Source organism: Rattus norvegicus, chromosome 2, assembly GCF_021556685.1.
Source record: "Rattus norvegicus strain SHRSP/BbbUtx chromosome 2, alternate assembly SHRSP_T2T, whole genome shotgun sequence".
Lineage (NCBI taxonomy): Eukaryota > Metazoa > Chordata > Mammalia > Rodentia > Muridae > Rattus > Rattus norvegicus.
In genome coordinates this window covers 85,332,104-85,350,858 of record NC_141535.1, presented here as the reverse complement: position 1 = coordinate 85,350,858, position 18,755 = coordinate 85,332,104, and the positions used below count along the sequence as shown (strand labels likewise).

General features: G+C 39.3%; 1 protein-coding gene across 2 annotated transcripts in view; it reads right to left on the bottom strand.

Moving 5' to 3' along the window:
• The window catches only part of Sema5a (semaphorin 5A), a 437,483-nt gene that overhangs the window by 133,253 nt on the left and 285,475 nt on the right, over positions 1 to 18,755 (bottom strand). For both annotated transcript variants that reach the window (NM_001107659.2, XM_087621852.1), the window contains 2 exon segments: positions 10,910 to 11,123; positions 12,597 to 12,695. In NM_001107659.2, the coding sequence (NP_001101129.1) occupies positions 10,910 to 11,123; positions 12,597 to 12,695 (313 nt within the window).

Genomic DNA, 18,755 nt, shown 5'->3' with positions numbered 1-18,755 from the left:
AAAAGCTAAGTTTTTGCACCCTTCCATGCCCTAATTCTTTTCTCTAAAAACTCCAGGAACCAGTTCAATCTCTCTTTCATTTATTTTCAAGGCAACTCAATTCATTCGGTAAACATCAGAATTTTACGGTGTAATTAGGATAATCATGGCAGTAACCTTTGATGTTCAGATTTAATAGACACAGCAGCTATATCTCCAAGGATTCACTTTTAGGGACAATTGCTTTGTTATGGGGCAATTCACCTGGCCTTGTACTTGACAATATCTGATTGATTGCACCAGTTTGAATTCTATTGACAGGCTGACTGAGAACAGTCTTGCAAGCAAGATAAGCCCTCAATGTTAACAGGACACACACAACTCATCTAGTAGCTGGAGTAGTCAGGGCATAACATGAACACTGTCTCTATTTGCAGCATGTCCAGGAGACCTGTCACCAATTGTCAATCATCAATTTATCATTGAAAAGGCCCTAACACATCTTTTCCTTTTAAAACATATACAAATAAAAATAATTAGCATATTATGCCTTTCCCCTTAGCTCTTTATATCGTTCTTAGGCAAATTATGTCAATAAAAGGATACACAGAAATCCTAACAAGAAACGATTGACTTTCAACATCACCAAGCATTTGTTTTTATGTCACTGTTGCTTTTACCTGGAAGAGATACATTAGGAATAAACAAACTAAACTGCACTAAAGCATGGCATGGATGATAGTTGTGTGTACAGTTACCGGACATTTTAGGATCCTGGAGAGACACTCACTAAGTCAAGTGTCTGTGTAGCACACACATAAAACACTGAGGGATTTTTTTTTAAGTACTGCTAATTAAGAATCTCTGAGAGAGAACTATTATAGAAACAGATGCCAAAATCAAAGACAGGGACCAATACTATATTTAGTGTTTAAAGAGAAGAGTAATCTGTATGTATAGCTTCATTCAGAATGTACCCTGTACCCAGGTTCATATACCACAAACAGGCAAACCACTTACTACCAGCATCAATAGCAACAGTAAAGCCCGTGTGAACTGGAAAAGATTAGGGCCGAAGAGATGGCCTAGCTGTTAAAAGTGTACACTGCTCTTCCAGAGAACCCAAGCTTGCCTTCCAGTATCCACACTAGGAGGCTCACAACTACCTATAACTGCAGGTTCAAGATGCCCATGTACACACACACGCGCGCGCGCGCGCACACACACACACATGCACATAATTAAAAGCAAATGTTAAAAAATAAATCTGACAAGATATAGAAAGCACTTGTATGTACTCTGCCTGGGGCTAAGGTTAACAGTACTCAACGGGGAAGCATAAGGCCGATTCACCAACAGTTATCAAACATTCTAACAAAGAGTCACCATAGTCACTTCTGCCATTACTATGGGGTCTGATATGTGACAAAATGTGATGTCTATCTCCAGTACGTCATAAATGTGGAGTAGGAGAATTACCCCAAAGGAAGCGAGCCATCCTGCTTCATCCATTTGAGTTTATAATACAAATAACTCCACTCTGTGGACCTAGTTCTTGCACTAGTCCATGAGCCAAACTCACAGGAACCAGAGAGATAGGTGCTGTGTTACAGATGCTGTTTCATAGTGAAGGATTCTAAAGGGTTTAAAAACTCAGACAAGTTCACGAGCCAACATTTTGTGGGGTGAGGAATCAGACTGTCTAACCTTAGAGCCTGTGCATTCATTTATAGTTAAAAAGGAGTGAAAGAAAAATGCCATAAAACAAAGCAGACCAGAACAAAACAAAATAGAACATCCTATAATATTATATATTAATATATTACATATTATGTTCTATTATATATATAATATTCTATCAGTTCCTTAATATACAATCAGTGGGCCGAGTGGATATCTCAGCAGGTAGAACCCTGAGATATGAAAGTAAGAGGACATGACTTCAAATCCTCAGCATGCAGACATGGCTATGTGTGGGTCTGAGGGCAGAGAATGGCGGGTCCTGGGCTCTCACTAGCCAGCCTCTCTAAAGAAAATGTTGAGTTGCCAGCTCAGTAATAGACCCTGTTTCCAAATATAAGGTGGAGAGCAGGAGAATAAGACACTTCAGATACTTCTGAGGCCTCCACGTGTTCAAATATAGACTCCTATACCTGCACAGTTGTGTGCCCACATGCTGCACACATGGCATACAACGTACTATGTCACTTGCATATGCTTGCGTGTACACACACACACACACACACACACACACACACACATGATAACAGGATTGGGTCAGTACTCTTGCAGTAAGAGCCATACTCATTGGCTGACAGTGCTAAGTAGCTCTAAGTTGAGGAGGATTTAGAATGGAATGGAAAAAGGGGATAAGAGTTCTGGAAGGAACACTGCCCTTCAGCTGTCAGGGGCATTATGGATAAAAAGGAAAGAAGGGACAGTGGGAATTAGAGGCCAAACTGTTGAAGGGCTTGATGAGCAAGAATAGAATTGGGAGTATGTAAGCAGCAACAGAGTGGCCAGTTTAAAAGGAACTTCTACAACTGACCACTCAGTGCTCTCCTAGCACCCTGTCCAATATGTCTCATGTGGGTTTCCCATAGGAAGGTAAGCATATTGGCTCATAGCTTCTTTCTTCCGTAGAAAGCCTCCATTAGCATTCTCAAGCCTGAAAGACACTGACACATTTCAACAGAAATGCTCAGAGGCACCATTCTTGTTTGAGAAACCAGAACCTGGGTTGAGCCTGTAGTAGCATTTATTCTGTAGTTTACTTCACTGTATAGGTTCATGCTGGTATTGGAACCAAGTTCATCTAGAAACAAGCCCTGCTGCCCCACAGTGAACCTTGGGATGATGACCACTCCCTGTCTGTGTGACCAGCTGCTAAATTACGAAGTGCTACTTCTTGGAAAGCAAGTCTTTTGAAACTCACCTAGCATCATGGTGCATTTCCAAATACAATGAAAATACCAAAATAACCATCAAACAGGCAGTCAAACGTCTTATGTTTATAGATGTAAATCTGGAAGAAGAGGACACCGATCTCTGAGTCACAAGATGCAAACTGTTTTCCACCATCGTCTGATTTTTGTCTCTTGTTAAAATGTGATTCACTGCAAACTACTTGTGTCATTGTTGAAGGAACTGAACAAGCCATAAATCGGGCAGTGCTCTCTTGCCTATGATTGATATTAGAAAGAGCAATCTCAGAGATCATTTATACATCATTACTATCAGAGTTACCAATGAATAGATTTCCTGCTGACTAACACAGAATAGGAACAAGCATAGCTGTATGTGAGCATGTATATAAATATGTGAGTGGAGAAATTGTCATTTTTCATATCTGTGAAACATTGAATTATAGATTACAGAATATTATACAACATATGTCAGAAAGATGATGAGGACTGGCCACCATGATCTAAGAATTGTGCTACACCTTACAAAATGATGACCATGTAGTTGGCAGCACCAAGAAGTGACTCAACATGAATACGTGTGTATGATGAGAGGATGCCACCAAGAATCCTCAGAGAGGAGTCCAGCCAGGCAAAATCAAACAGCAACTATCTGAGGGAAGTCTCTCAATCTACTCTTTCTACTCTAATGCCTAAGTATCTACAAGGAAATGTAGTATTCTCTCTCTCTCTCTCTCTCTCTCTCTCTCTCTCTCTCTCTCTCTCTTTCTCTCACCTATTTATTTATTTATTTATTTATTTATTTATTTTTACACTACAGATTTAATTCTCCTCCCAGTCTACCCTCTGACTGTTCCACATTCCATTCCTTCTCCCTATCCGCTGTCTCCACAAGGATGTCCCTCTCCAGTTCCTGGGGCCTCCAGACTCTGAATGAACCTAGACGTGGGAGTCCTCTGCTCTTTGTGTGTTGGGGACCTCATATCAGCTGGTGTATGCTGCCTGGTTGGTGATCCAGTGTCTGAGAGATCTCGAGAGTCCAGATTAATTGAGACCAGCTGCTTGGTCCTCCTACAGGGTTGGCCTCCTCTTCATTCATTGCCTTTCTCCTAATTCAACCATAGGGGCCAGCAGCTTCTCTTCATTGATTGGGTACACATATCTGCATCTGACGCTTTCAGATGCTTGTTGGGTCTTTCGGAGGGCAGTCATGATAGGTCCATTTTTGTAAGTGCCCCATAGCCTCAATAATGATGTCAGACCTTGGGGCCTCCCCTTGAGCTGGATCCCACTGTAGTATTCTTAAATGGCTAAATCTGGGGGCTGCTTCACTGGTAGGTACTGACAGAATCAATGAGAATATCCATGAAAGACATGAAAGAACTCTAATTTTTTTAAGTTTATATAATTAGTACTAGAATCAAAATTCATGAAAAATCACTTGTAAGCAAAAGACCACCTTGCAAAATGCTTACGGAAAGCAAAGTTGACATTCCTGGGCATGGAGCCATATATTCTGTAGCTCTGCTTTGGACTGGACCATTGGCATATGCCATGTTCTGTTAACCTATATGAGTATTGAAAGCACTGAAGATATACTCTGAAGGACTGTGTGATGAAGGGCTGCCACTTGGTAAGATCGCAATAAATGATGGCTAATGCTATTGCTTCACCCTTTGTTCTTCCTGTTCCTTTCACATTAATTTGTTTTTGGCAGACCTTGAAATAATGCTAACAATGAATGATCAAACGTATCCTGCATGTATTATGCTTAAAGGTGATCAGGATTTGAGAAGTAAAAATGCATCTAGACTGAGTTTTATCAACAGGAAGCTGTTTCACAATTAGGAAAATGCATTAATGAAAACATTCCTTACATTTGACAAGCAGCAAAGCACTCTAATTTGTAGGTGTCATGTTAAAGCTATTTCCATATTTATACCCTTTAGACCTATCACCTTATGTTTCCTTTGTCATTATTACAACAGAATCTCCTGTAGAAACTTTCAAAATAAAGTTTAACCTCATTTAGGGATTTATTTAGACCACCCAGTTACATGTAGGGACTTATGTAACTTAACTTAAAGTTAATTAAATGTCCCTTAACTCTCAATGAGTGGCTATAGATCTTTTCCTAAGGTTTAAATTAAATTGCAGATAGATTTTTCCATAGATGATACACATCTGTGTGTGCACATGCATGTAGGGTCATGTGTATCACATACATGAAGTACTGAGGTATATGTATACACGGCTCAATACTTCCATCTACTGGCTGTATGGGCTTTTATTCAATTTATTTGACCATTATTTTCTGTTTAGAATGGCAATAATGATACACCACTTAAGGTATCATTGTGAGGTTGAAAGGGAATTCACACCAAGTGCCACACACTTGGTTGGGAATACTCAAAATACAGAAAAAAATTATAACTGTCTCATTACGTAGATGATTAAACATATACAACAGTAAACAGATCATTTCTATTTATGTGACAACGTTCCTCATTATGCCTCCATTCTGCATATGAAATTAGGGCACTACTGCTTCCAGGTAGTCTGGGACAGTGTGGCTACAGAGACTGTGCTATACACAAAGCCTTCAATGCCATCTGTAACATGCCTCCCCTCACCAGCTCACTGAACAGCTCCTATACTCTTCTGGGCAGTCATTGGATCCTTTGTAAACAGATAGCCATTGCCCATTTCCTGGAACAGTGCAAATGCACCAATAAGACAGAGCCCAATGAGTAACTGCAATGGTGACTACGACCCTGGCTATCAACAGCAGTAGCCAAAGGTAGAAGGGGGAAGGACAGGAGTGAGGTCTGAAAAGGTGACAGACCAAGGGTAGTATAAATGCTCAAATGAGGGACAAACTTGAAACAAGCCCATGAGGGTGAGCAGGACTGGAATGGAGCCAGTATTGAGTCAAAAGATTTGGGGTAGAAAACCAGGACTAATAATCCATAACGGAAAGGGGGAGTATTGAAAGCACAGAGCAAGTATAACTTTGGTTATCCTGTATAGTCATCTGACCATCCACTCTCAGAAGCAAGTCAGAAGAAAAGCTGAAACACTGGTTCAAAAGACTGTTCTCTACATGTTTGTGGGTAGTATGACTGGCTGCAGTGCATTATGGGCAATATGACCAGTTGCAGTGCATTGCGGGTAGTATGATCAGCTGCAATGCATTGTGGGGAACATGATCACGTGCAGTGCACTGTTTATAAGGGTTTAATGATGCCGGAAGGAGTAACTTACAGTCTGTTCGACCTTCCTGTGGTGGGAGAACCACACATACTCTACAGAGCAGCTGCTCCCTTTTAGATGTCCCCAGGTTTTTAGGGAAGCTTGGCTTAGACATTCCTTCTCAAAGCAACAAAGCAATTTGTGTCCACTGTGCTGTCTCCCTTCAGCCCAGGGGCAGCCTCTGGTTGCTTTACCACCATCCTTATCACATCCTCCAAGCTGCAGGACTCCAGGTTCATTAGCTAGAGCTCATTTCCTGAGTATGTCTGAGCACTTCTAAAGTGGAAAATTTCTATTTGCAATGCTCTTTTTACTTTTCTGGTGTTTTTTGGCTTTTTTAGAATCAATTTTTTCAAAACAGGTGATAATTTAATCTCTATAATCTATCTATCTATATAATTTTAAGTGCAATGCTTAATTGAGTTGAATTCAAAGATAATGAGAAATATTGGACTGATTCATATATATATATTCAAAGTAAAACACATGAAATACATTTGAAAGACAATCTCTGCAGCAACACTGTATTTTTTTTAAATCAATTTTTCTTCTTGACAAGCTACAACAGAATAAGTAATACCATATGATGGTTCTATCTCTGATTCCTTGTTTGGTTGGATCCAAAGAAAAGCACAAACAAAACAGATAAAACCACAGAGGGTGAGCTGTCTTGCGTAGATCGTGATGAGTGCACTAAAGCAGGAAGCCGTCCCCTGGGGAAAACAAATGCTCAACAGAGGGAGAGAAAGAGAACTGTGCATCTTACAAAGAGAGATACCACTATGATTTGGATCAAGAAGATGTTCCACAAAAGGACCCTGAGCAGACAGAAAGGAAGTAATATAACCGGCATAGGAGGAATGCAAGCCTCTCAGTAGGAAGTGGCTACCATTGTGAAACAATGACCGTGTAACGTTTTTCTAATTTATACCAGTGCTAGTAAATGTCTACATATTTTCTCTGGAGAGAGATCTCTTTCCTCCTGTGTGGATTTTAATGTGCAGTTCCATGTAAATCAGTGCACGTTTTGTGCTTTTACTGCAATATATCACCCATTCTCCTTTGAGAAGTACAAATCAAAACCCACAGGTTCTAAGTGATTTGTTGGCAAGTACAGGAATTCCTAAGACATCCAAGGGCTCTGTGACTCCAGGGCTTTCAGACACTCAGTGCTCAGTTAATGTCATATTATTTTCAAAAAGCAGTATCAAAATTGATTTCTTACATCCCATAAAGGACTGCGTTAAATCATTCTGCCGACTTGTCTTCTTTGGCTAGGTAATTTCAGTTCATTATATCCTTTTTGCAATGCTTCAACAACAAAGAAAATTGTCAACCTTTTCTGAAAGTATACATGGCTCTCTTCCATAGCAGTTTTGCACACAGATATATGTATAAGTGGAAAGGAACAGCCTAGGTATGATGCTAGCATATCCTAATGTGAGTCTAAACACAGAGAGTGTTGGCAGCATTAGGCAAGGGCTGCGAGCAATGAAGTGGAATCTTTTCAAATCCTAGGTCTTCACTAGGAGCGGTCAAGATGCCCTGTAGACATTGAGGACCAGGATCTCCTTTGGAGGACTGCAGGGAAGACTGCTAATGAATTGGATGTTGGTGTCCCATCTAAGTGAAGGGTTCCACCCAGTCTTTGAGACTCTTCCATGTCCCTAGTATGGTAACAAGACTATAGCAGCTGTGGCAAAAGGTGGATTATATATAAAAAGAGAACATATTAAGTTATTTATGTACATTATAAGGATAACCAAATGCAATTTTTAAGAATTTCCAATCTATATCAATTCTGCATAGCACATTCATCCTGATCCATCCTTCTGATGAACAAGATTTGGGAGGAACATTAGAAATTTCATGGTGGTGCTGTGTGTTACATATCACAGAACATGAGACTTTTACTGACAATGTTTGTGGATCTCAAGTGAGTCCTCCCTAGGCAACCATGAGTAGAATCTTAGATTTAAGGGAGCTCAGGTCCTGGCATTGTCAACCAAGCAAATGGTTCCTCAAATCAGGAAACAAGCAAGCCCCTGGGTGTTAATATGATGACATCCAAACCGAGCTTCATGGTGAGTTTTCAAAGCTCACTCAGGCACTTGTTTTCTATGTTCTATGCAAACATGCAGTTGCCACAGTTTCCAAACCCGATCGCACAATACTGGCTTATACATCCATCCTCTCCACCCTCTCCTTTTTTTTTTCTCATGGGTTTACTGCTTCCGCCGATCTGACTTGTCACTTTCATGAAGGCAAGTTTTACAGCTTCTATTTTAAGCTTTGGCTATTAAACATTTATTGCCCTGCCTTACAGTAATCATTTAATAAGGGTTAGTAATGATTAATATTTTAATGCATTAAAGCTGTTAAGAAATTTCTCTAAACACATACATTTGTTTTAAGAGTGATTTTGGCACAAAGGAAACAAATCTGGTTTTGAAAATTATATTCACCTTCAAACACACAATTTAATGTTCCAGATGCTGGTATTATGTTACTCAGTCAACTACACTGACTTTGAGAAGCGATTGCATAATGACTGAAGTGGGGACAGAGGAGTTGGGGGTTAATGTTTGGACCCCGAGTCAGTGTGAAACATACAATTCTTGCATTTTGCTTTGTTTTGAGCTTTTTTTATTTTGTTTTGTTTAGTTTATGATTCTAGGTTACAAAGGAGATATATTGCCTTATGCAACAACACTATTTACTCTACTTGAAAACTCAAATCTCCTCCTCATTCAATAAGCACTGACTGACCTGAGGTACTAAGACCACAAAGATGGCCCTACCTCACTCTTGCTCTCAAGAAAGTCACAAAATAATGAAGGAAACACAAGACAGTTATCTATATTTATTGATTTTTCCAGTCCATTCAGATTGTTATGACAAAAATACCAAATGACTTATTATAAAGAGCAGAAATTTCTTTCCCAAAGGACTAGGGGCTGAAGACTGCCAGCTGACGTCTCAGTATGCTTCAAGTTTGGAGAAGGTTCATTTTCAACTTCACAGATCTCACACGATGAAAGATGTGAGACAGCTCTCTGCACTGTGATCTCTTTTAAGAGGTCACTAATGTCTTCACAGGGACCTCACCTTTGGAACAGAATTGCCTTCCACATATTTCATATAGGGTGTGGGCAAAATTTTATGCTGTGAACTCTGGAACATAGACTCTGGCATTCATTAATTCAATTATCATCAACCAAACCCAAGTCCATACTTATTCTGCGAGTGTAAAACAAAGCAGTGCACAAGAGAGGGGCACTTGAGTGATTGGCAAATGTCCCTTCTGTTCAAAGGTAGAAGCAAGATGCTAAAAGAATATATAGCTAATGTTAAAAATTGAACATAGCCAAAGGCCATGAGGGGTAGAGAGCAAACGATGTAACTTTTAAGTAAAATGGTCAGGATGATGATCCATGGAGAAGGGGATATTTGAAGAAAGACTCAGATCAAAGCAGTTAGCCAGTAGGAAAAAAAAGTTAGTTGATTTTCAACTGCATACACTGCTCAGCCAGAGAAAATTGGCCACACATAGAAAAACAGCTTTAAGAAACACCGATACAGGTTTTGGGGACAGCAGGAAATGGTGTACAGGGAGAGGTGGGCTGGATTGAAATGAGTTTAAAAGAAGGGGGAATGAGAGAAATCCAGGTGCTGCCTCAGTTCAGAAAATATTCACATTGTCCTTTGGGACAGTAAGGCTACTAGAGGTTCAGCTGTGATAGCATGGAGTTTCCTATGAGGGGGCTCTAAAGGGAAACTTGGCTGCTTGAGTTGACTGTATTATTTGGCAATTACTCATGAAAGATAAATGGCAGTCAGATGACAGATGATGAAAAGATGATAGATTGATAGATGACTGGTAGATGACAGATACATATACACACACAGACAGACAGATGGATGATAGCTATTCCTAAGTGAAAGCCAGTAGTTCACAGAAGGAGACAAGTTCCCCTGGGCAATATTTGAAAATATATGCATTTATTTTTGTTTTATAACTTAAAAAGGTGGGAATACTGTTAGGATCTAGTAGGCAGGGATTGCAGATGACACTAAACAAACTCCACAAAGACAATACATTTCTCATAACAAAGAATTATCTGAACACAAAAGTAGCCTCAATGAGGTGAGAATGTATATCTACATATATAATTTGTGTTGGGCGTAAGGCCCCAATCTTTGAAGATCTTGAAATTGCAAAGCAATAAGTACTATACTAGAAAAAAAAAATCAAGATTTCCCCTTTCTGCAAACTATCAAATGAATGCTCGTACACTTTAACATTTTTAAAATTGTCAAATTATTTTGAGTTACTTGTAGGCAAATGGGTTGTTCATACTGTCTGAAAATGTCATATATTAATTTCTTGTTCAAAATATATCAACTAGACATTAAGGAATAGTACATATGAGCCTACATGTGTCTATAACCCATCATTCAACTTCCTAGATTTTAAATAACAACACATGGAGGAAATAGCTGAACACTGCTGGGTGGTCTTGTCCACATTGTCTGGCGCTATTGGCTCTTTTATCCTGGCTTATGGTGTTGGAGGAATTACTCCTCCTCCTAGTACTAAAGAGTGTACAGCTAATTATCAGTACTAAATGCATTATACCTTCAAGATGAAGATTTTGTTCTTCTTTATGAAGTGTGACTGAAGTTTTTAGCAACAACTAGCCAAGTACCACAAACAAAATGACGCAAGGCTCAGGGGTTACTAAAAATCTTACCATTGAGCCATTTGGAGTTGTACTGTGCAGTTCGAAGAGGAGGTAAAGTGCCCAGACTTCGATAAATGGCTGGATCGCGCCCTGGGAAATCCATGGCTGTTGCAGCATAGAGCTCGCCACTGGCAGTGAGTAGAGCTGTAGAATTGTGCTGGGGACTATAGGGACATCGAGCCATGCCACTGATCTGATCATGGATCTCAGTCAGGTTACTTAACTGTGGGTGAAGATGAGAAGAAAAACAGTTAACCCAGAAAAATCCCATTTAACGTGCTCATGTTTCCCCTCATATCACTGTTAGACATGTGTATCCCATGTATGCTCAGGTGTGTGAGGTGAAAAACTTTCCTAATTCTGACTTTATAAAAACAGTTCTCTGTAATTTTGGCCAGAGAATCCATCCTTATAGTTACAGAACATCATGCTAGTGATATAATATAAAGCATTTTGTGTGTGTGTGTGTGTGTGTGTGTGTGTGTGTGTGTGTGTGTGTGTGTGTATATATATATGATGTGTGAATGTCAACTGCTTTCTACTTTGATGAAGAATCCAAGTTTAATATTTATAGATATGTGAATCATAAAAAGAAACTGTCTTCATGGTATTAATCTGACAAAGTATGTCCTTAAATACTAAGTGATAAGCTTGTGCCAATATTCTATACAGTGCACTACCCGTTTCTTATATTTTTTTTCTTCCCTCCTGTTTAGTCCTAAGAAGTCTGTGTGTACGTCAGGTATCAATTGGCTTCCAAGGTTCTGGCTGCCATCTAATAAAACATGAGTGGAGCTTTTATTTTTCTCCTTTTGTGTTGGAACATTTTGACAAGACTCAGTTTCAATTTGGTTCTTGACTTCTGAGTTGAAAAATTAGTGACAATGGTTTATGGAGGAATAACCAACTCATCCTCTCCTATGCTGTTGGAAACAGTCCTTGGGAAGTGACAAAGTCTTTATACCTCAGGGTCTTCTTTTTAAAAAAAAAAAAACTACCCCTTCCTTCAAGTAATAACCTCATGGCATAGATATTGAGGATGAATTTAAATTTTAAAATAATGAACACTAAGCCTAGATGATAAGTTAAAGTTTTAAGAAGAGTCGTAATATCCATAAATTAACATAATGGTGTTTCCTAGTTATGTTTCTCAAAGAAGATTAAATTAATATCCTGAATTAAGCAGAAAGCATGCATGTCTAATGGCTCTGCCATGCTTTCTCAGGGGAATGAGTAAGATGAAACTCCCCGTCTATAATAACAGTTATAACATTACATTGCTTACCGATGTTTGCTCATTTTATTTTGGGCATACCTTGTATCCAGTTTATAGATATTTTCTTCCCATATGAGTTGTGATTTTATAGCACTTTAGCAATTGATACTATTTCTACCACTATAAAAATCAGAAAGAAATATATGCTTATGATGGACACTCAGGAACATTCATTGGGAAAATGCTGACTGAAATACGTTCAAAGCATATTTAAATATGTAATGCCCAATCAATTTCTACTTTTTCATATAAATGACAGTCCTGGTTGATTAGAAGTAAGCACATCAAGTATTTATTCAATGCAGCAACATTGCAAAGGCATTTCCCTTGGTAAACAGAAACACTTTTACAACAAGGCTTTGAAAAGCATCGTGTTTGCTCCTGGGTGTAAGTTTGCTGAAGCACAACATGGATACATACGGAGCGGATGGTACAGACGGGTGTGAAGGCATTGGTCCCACAGGTGAAGAGCCGGTCCCCGCCCACTAAGAGCACTCGTATGTAGTTCTGACATTCCTCCTGAAAATTAAAAGTAAAGGACACATTAACAAGTCCTGAGGGCAGGAGGGATGGTGAGCATGGATATACTCTGTGCCAGGCAAAGACAAAATAGCCCTGCTCGAGTGTGGATTAAAGGCAGCAGTGAAGCTGTTAGGTTTACGTCTGTACCCAGATACTTGTTCTATAGATTGTATTTGCAAGGGTAAATGTGTATATGATTATATTTTCCATTCATGTCTTTTGACAAACATGGATTCATTTTGAATTGTACTACAAACTTTAAATTTTCTTGGACACTTATAGACAAATAAATAAAATTAACTCATTTGATGCTGTTCATGAAAGTATTGGTTGTTTTAAAAAGCTCACGAGGTCTCGACCGCATGCAAAGAGATTTATTTATTTGAGAAATGGCAAAATAGTGTTCCCCAGGGAAGAGCACATCAATTGGTTATCTGATATCAAATGGTCAGCACTGAGAACATAAATACAAATAACATTATATGGAATGAGCAGGCTGTATTAATGTATTTAGGAATACACTCACACATACACACACAGATATGCAATACTGGTGAATGAAAAACTGACCATGAATTTGGAAGCGAGCAAGGATAGGTATACATGAGATCAAGGCTAGGTATATGTGAGAGTTTGGAGGGGGAAAAGGAAAGAGGGTAATAACATAATTATAATATCAAAAGTAAGACAATAATTTTAAAAGAAAAAGAGAACACACAAGCCTTTTATAAACATGTTATTGATATAACATTTTCCCACTCAGAAGGTTGCATATGGAAACTACACACTGGAATAAGTTGATGGCTATGGGCTCAGACTAATCAAAGTATAATATATGCATGCATAGAAGTGTTATAATGAAACCAATTTTGTGTAATTAATACATATTAAAATTGCATTGAATACATAGCAAGTGTCTATAAACAATTTTTGCATCCTTTGCAAGTAATGGTATAACTAGCAAGGAAGTATTGCTCAGAATGCTTGAGGAAGAACCTGGGGCTGAGGAATGTCATACAGGTGCTTTCATAGCAAAACACATATATCTCCATAACAGACATGGGCAACAAGCATGTGGCTACTTAGCAGAATTAGAAGAACAAGGAAACAGAACACTGTTTTAATTAGAAAACAAAGTTAGAGCTATCAATAAATAGGGTTATGTGACAGGAAGCTCTGTCTTCATTCGGCACTCACTGATTTGACACTCTTTGTACTAGAAGTTACAGTTTATATGGTAAAACCAGGACCATAGCATTTCCTCCACAGCAGTCTACATGCAAAAATGAGGACACAGGCTCTCTACTGCTCTAAAAGGGAAGGAAAGGCAAGAGAGTGGGAAGATTTCCTGGTGAGGAAGTTTAAGGGAAGACTGTGATTTGCTGAGGCTATGAAATGGAGGTACATGGACAACTCATTCAGGACTGCACTGAGCAAAGGACATACGTAGGCCATACTTGGTCAGGAAGGTGTACTATGCCTGGACACAGCACCTGGCTGGAAATCCCATAGGATATGGAACATTCACCATGTGATAGTGAAAGCTATACAGGCTGGGTAATGAGTGTGCATTATTCTCTGAGTATGAGTTAGCCTCATGTTTGTTGTCGAAGGACAAGAGTCCTTCGTGGAAGAGTGAGGTAGGTAGGGATGTTCCTTTACAACTGAGCTTTCTCCCCTCTGTGCCTGAACCAAGTTGAGCTATGAAAGGACAAAGACAGAATGTGATACATCAACAGGATCTCCCTCTGGGACTAGCAGAGTGCCAGGATGCCAGGATGATTTGAATCACATAGAAACTTTGACAAAAAAAGATTTAATAGTACAGCAATTTGTCTCTCTGGTCACACGAGCTTTGCTTTCAGTAGCAGTGTGAGCTTGCATTATCTGATCTTTTGCATAGCCTGGCTCATACAATGCAAATTGCTCACTCAGATGAACTTGTTTTATAAGGGAAGTGAGATATCAAATATATGATTCTCTTTGCTCCATTGCTAATAAAAATAGCACAACACGATGGGCTGACAAACTGTTCGGAAAAAGAAAACAATAGAAAAATCCAGTAAACAGAAAATTTATAAAATAAGTGTAAATAACTGGAAATATTTGGGAGCTGAGACAGAACAGTTGGAGGAAAAAAAGCTTGTTTTGTTCCCAAATCCTTTCCTGACTGGAGAAAGGACAGGAAAGTTTCATCCAGCAAAGAACAGCATTAAAGGCATCAAAGAATCACAGTCACCAATCCCTGGGGTGAGGAGACCAGGGCAAAGAAACCTAGGAGTTTACAGCAAACGGATCAAAAGGAGGACAAACACTGGAAACCAAGGTCTGTCTGTATGAATCATCTCCACCTAGACCTTCCAGAATACAGAATTGAGTGTTCTTGATGGAATGAGTAGACACAATATCATGATAATGACCCTGAAATGAAGACTGGAATGGCAAATTACAAATAGCGTATAGGGTGCAGTACACATCCATTTTTATTTGCTGCTCTTTGAATTCTTTCAAGAACAGTATGAGATGCAAAAGAATTTTTTTTCTTAAAGCAAGAGGCCATCCTAAGGAGAGTCTCACTAGAAGGAACCACTCTGCTGTAAACAAGGCCAAGAGGAAATTGTTCCAATTGAAAGGACATGACCCACTGCTGATTTCTGCAGACCTGGCAAGGAGAAAACATGCAATTCAGTCAATTAGGAAAGAAAGGGAGCAACAGATAACAAACCGGGCGTTTATGCAAATTCCCCAAATAAAAATCCAGTGTCAATGAGACAGAAGACTGCCACAAGCCTGGTGGAGTAGTGGGCGGTCAGAAGGGCTGTGGGATGCAGAAATCTGCAGACAGAGGCACAGAAAGCTCGAGTGGTTCTTTAATCAAGGAGATAAGGGTGAGAAAGCACAGGGAACTATTTCAGCTGGAGCAGAGGGTAATGGGGCATGCTCTGATAATTAGGACTTTGTAAAAATTCATTAGGCCTTGACCAGTTTTCCCAAGTGAGGGTTAGGAAGGAAGGAAGTCATGGAGAGGACCAAGGTGGTCAGAGAAGGAGACCAGTGCATCATCCATCTTTCTGACATGATGGGAGGCTGACAGAGCCTATAGAAACCCCAGAGCACTCATGATGAATGGAACCTATTGAGGGCAATAGAATATAGAATTGAGGTCTAGAAGACCTCAGTCCTATGGACTCCATATCCTCATAGCATAGATGAGGTCAGTGAAGAAGGCTGAATGGTCATCAGTTGGATGAAATCAAGCTGAGCTCACTCACAAGCCTTTCAAGCATGACATCCAAAGGTGGGTCATATCTCTCTGTCTTCATCACAGCTCACTCATGGCTTAGGTCAACTCATACCCTTCCCCTGCACCTCCCTTAATGATTCTCTCCTCTTTAATTGTCAAACTACCACCTCTGATTTGAAGAGCTGGTTGTGAAAAATGTATTCATAAAACACTTTTTTTTAAAAAAAAGAAAGGCTGGGACAAGTTCAAGCAAAATAAAATGCGAAGGTGGAAAGGATCAAAGTAGAGATATTTAGCATCGAGGCATGAGATACATCTCAGGATCAGGGAGTTGAATTTGAGAATGAACAAAATTGGCATAGAGTGCCAGGGTGGTAACAGTCAGTCCCATGACAATGACTCTAAGGCACGGAGTCTTGATGTTAATGTCAGCAGCAAACTCAGCTCCTTATAGGTTACTTGGCCTTGCCCAAAATACTACTTGGGATTATCACTTTGAAATATGGGCAGATGTGTGGGAAAACGATACTTCAGGGGGCTCTTAACAGTTTCTTTAACAGAGAAGCATATTGAAATGTCTATGGTTCCCACATTTTATCAAATTTTCCCCTTTCTATTCCATTTCTGTACTGTGAAAACAGATGAAGATGACTTATTGAATTCTAATTCTCCTGCAGTCATAGGGCTGGAGGCCCGATCTCAGGGGCCATCCAAAGCCAGATGCCACACGGCCTCTGTGATTGGTAATGAGGGTCATCTATTTGTATGTGGATAATTCTACTTCAACACTAAAATGGCCTGCATGTGCCTGTGGTCCATGCATGGGTCAACTTGTATTTCATTTCCAGATTTTATTTCAGTGATAGCTGAAAAATATAGTTAAGTTGCAGAAAAGTCTTTCTGATGGGGAACAAACAATGCCTACTCCTTGGGATCATGTGCACAGCCTCCAGCCTTCAAGTAAGAAAATGTGTTTTAGGATCTTTTTATTTTGAATTATCTTTTTTGTCTTAAAACTTTTCATCATTCCTCCTCCCCTCTACCAAATATGTTGTGCTTATCAAAGAATGTGTAGCTATGTGCAGATAGGACTGTCGAACAACTTGGACCCTCTTGTGTCCCCTTGCAGCATGTAGATGACTCATATCTGTGTGCATCTACATTTGTGTATATGTATAAATGTGCATACGTACGTGTTTATGATATAATCCAGAATCAACTCTTCATAGGTAACAAAATATAAGGATGCTCAAATCCCTCATATAAAAAGATATAGAATGTGCCTCTTACTTCACATAGCATATGTTTTCATCTATAGATTACTTTTAGTATCTATATAGTTTGAGTGCTATATAAACAGATCTTTTGGTACTTAGGGAACAATGTAAAGAAAAATACTATAAATTAATAAACATCACACACATAGAGTATCTGGTATGCACTATCTACATAAGATAGCTGTGTCTCAGTTCTTAAGACAATTGTGTAACATATAGGTGAACATGGTTAAACTCATAGCCATTTTAAACATCAGCATTTCAGGTAAAAATGTCAAGTTCCAGCCCTTCAGCATCATGCTCCCAGGCAGAAGGTAACATGTCTTTCGTTTTCTAGCCACTAGGAGCTGGGCTGTTTAAAACCATACTTTGGCAACTGAGGAAGCCAGACCACTGGACACAAGAATAATAATAATATACAGAGCTTTGGATTCTAATCCAAACTCTCCCACCGATTAGCACAATAATACTAAGAACTTAGTGTCAAAAGTACTAAAATGAGATCATGAACAAGAACATTTTGAAAATTATTAAATGTCATAAAGCACAAAGCAACTCTTTCATTCCCTTAATAATTACTTATGTTTCCTTTGTGTAGTCCCTAAATGCCCCGGGGGAGGCAGCTGAGTCCGGACACAAGAACCGGCAACAGACAAGGCACTCTTGTTAGATGCTGAGACAATTGGCTATTTGTGTCTAAAATAATATTTATGTGAAATGTATTTAAAGAGGTCTACAGTTTGATTTCAATAACACATATTTCAAAGACAAAGAAATGCAATGGATCTTGTTATGCTGCTTTTCTTTGCATCAATAAAAATGGATTCTCTCCCCCAGCTTTACTGCATGTGGATACTTAGAGACTGGAGCCATAGTGAATGGAAAAATCTAGAAGTAAATTAAAGCTCGGACCTTATTCAGAATTTGCAATCTCAGCATCTACTTTCCTTGCAAGCCTTAATCAAAGGTTTGGGTAACTTCTCATGACCTTGACTCCCTAGATTATAAATTTCATGCCCCTACTACATGGAAGGTTGCTTGCACTTGACCCAGCAATGCCAAGGGAGAAAAGTCGTCACATTTATTATCCTGGGCTCAGCAGCCAGATGAGGAATGCTCTCACTAGAGAAGAAGTGGGTGCAGGAAATAGCCCCCTGCAGGTTCAGCCACCTCCTTCCAGACATCATATCTTGGTGGCTGGGCAGTGAAATGCATTGTGCCATATAGCACATCAAATTGTAGCACACACAATTATAGCACACGCAACTTTTTGGAAGAGTAGGAACAAACTGAGTTCAGTGAAAATGCTTGCATTGTTTGCATTTTTAAAATGTCACATTTTTCCATTGTTCTTTTTGTTACAGGGAGAAGGGAGACTTTGTAACTCTGTGCACATTCTCAGAATACTACAGCACACGCAAATTTATTAAAGTATTTGAATTTTCCTTATAAATTCATCACCACTATGAAAAGACCGAATTCCATCCCTCCAAAGAGACACTATATTTTAGTAAATTGAAACATTACTTGTCTCAT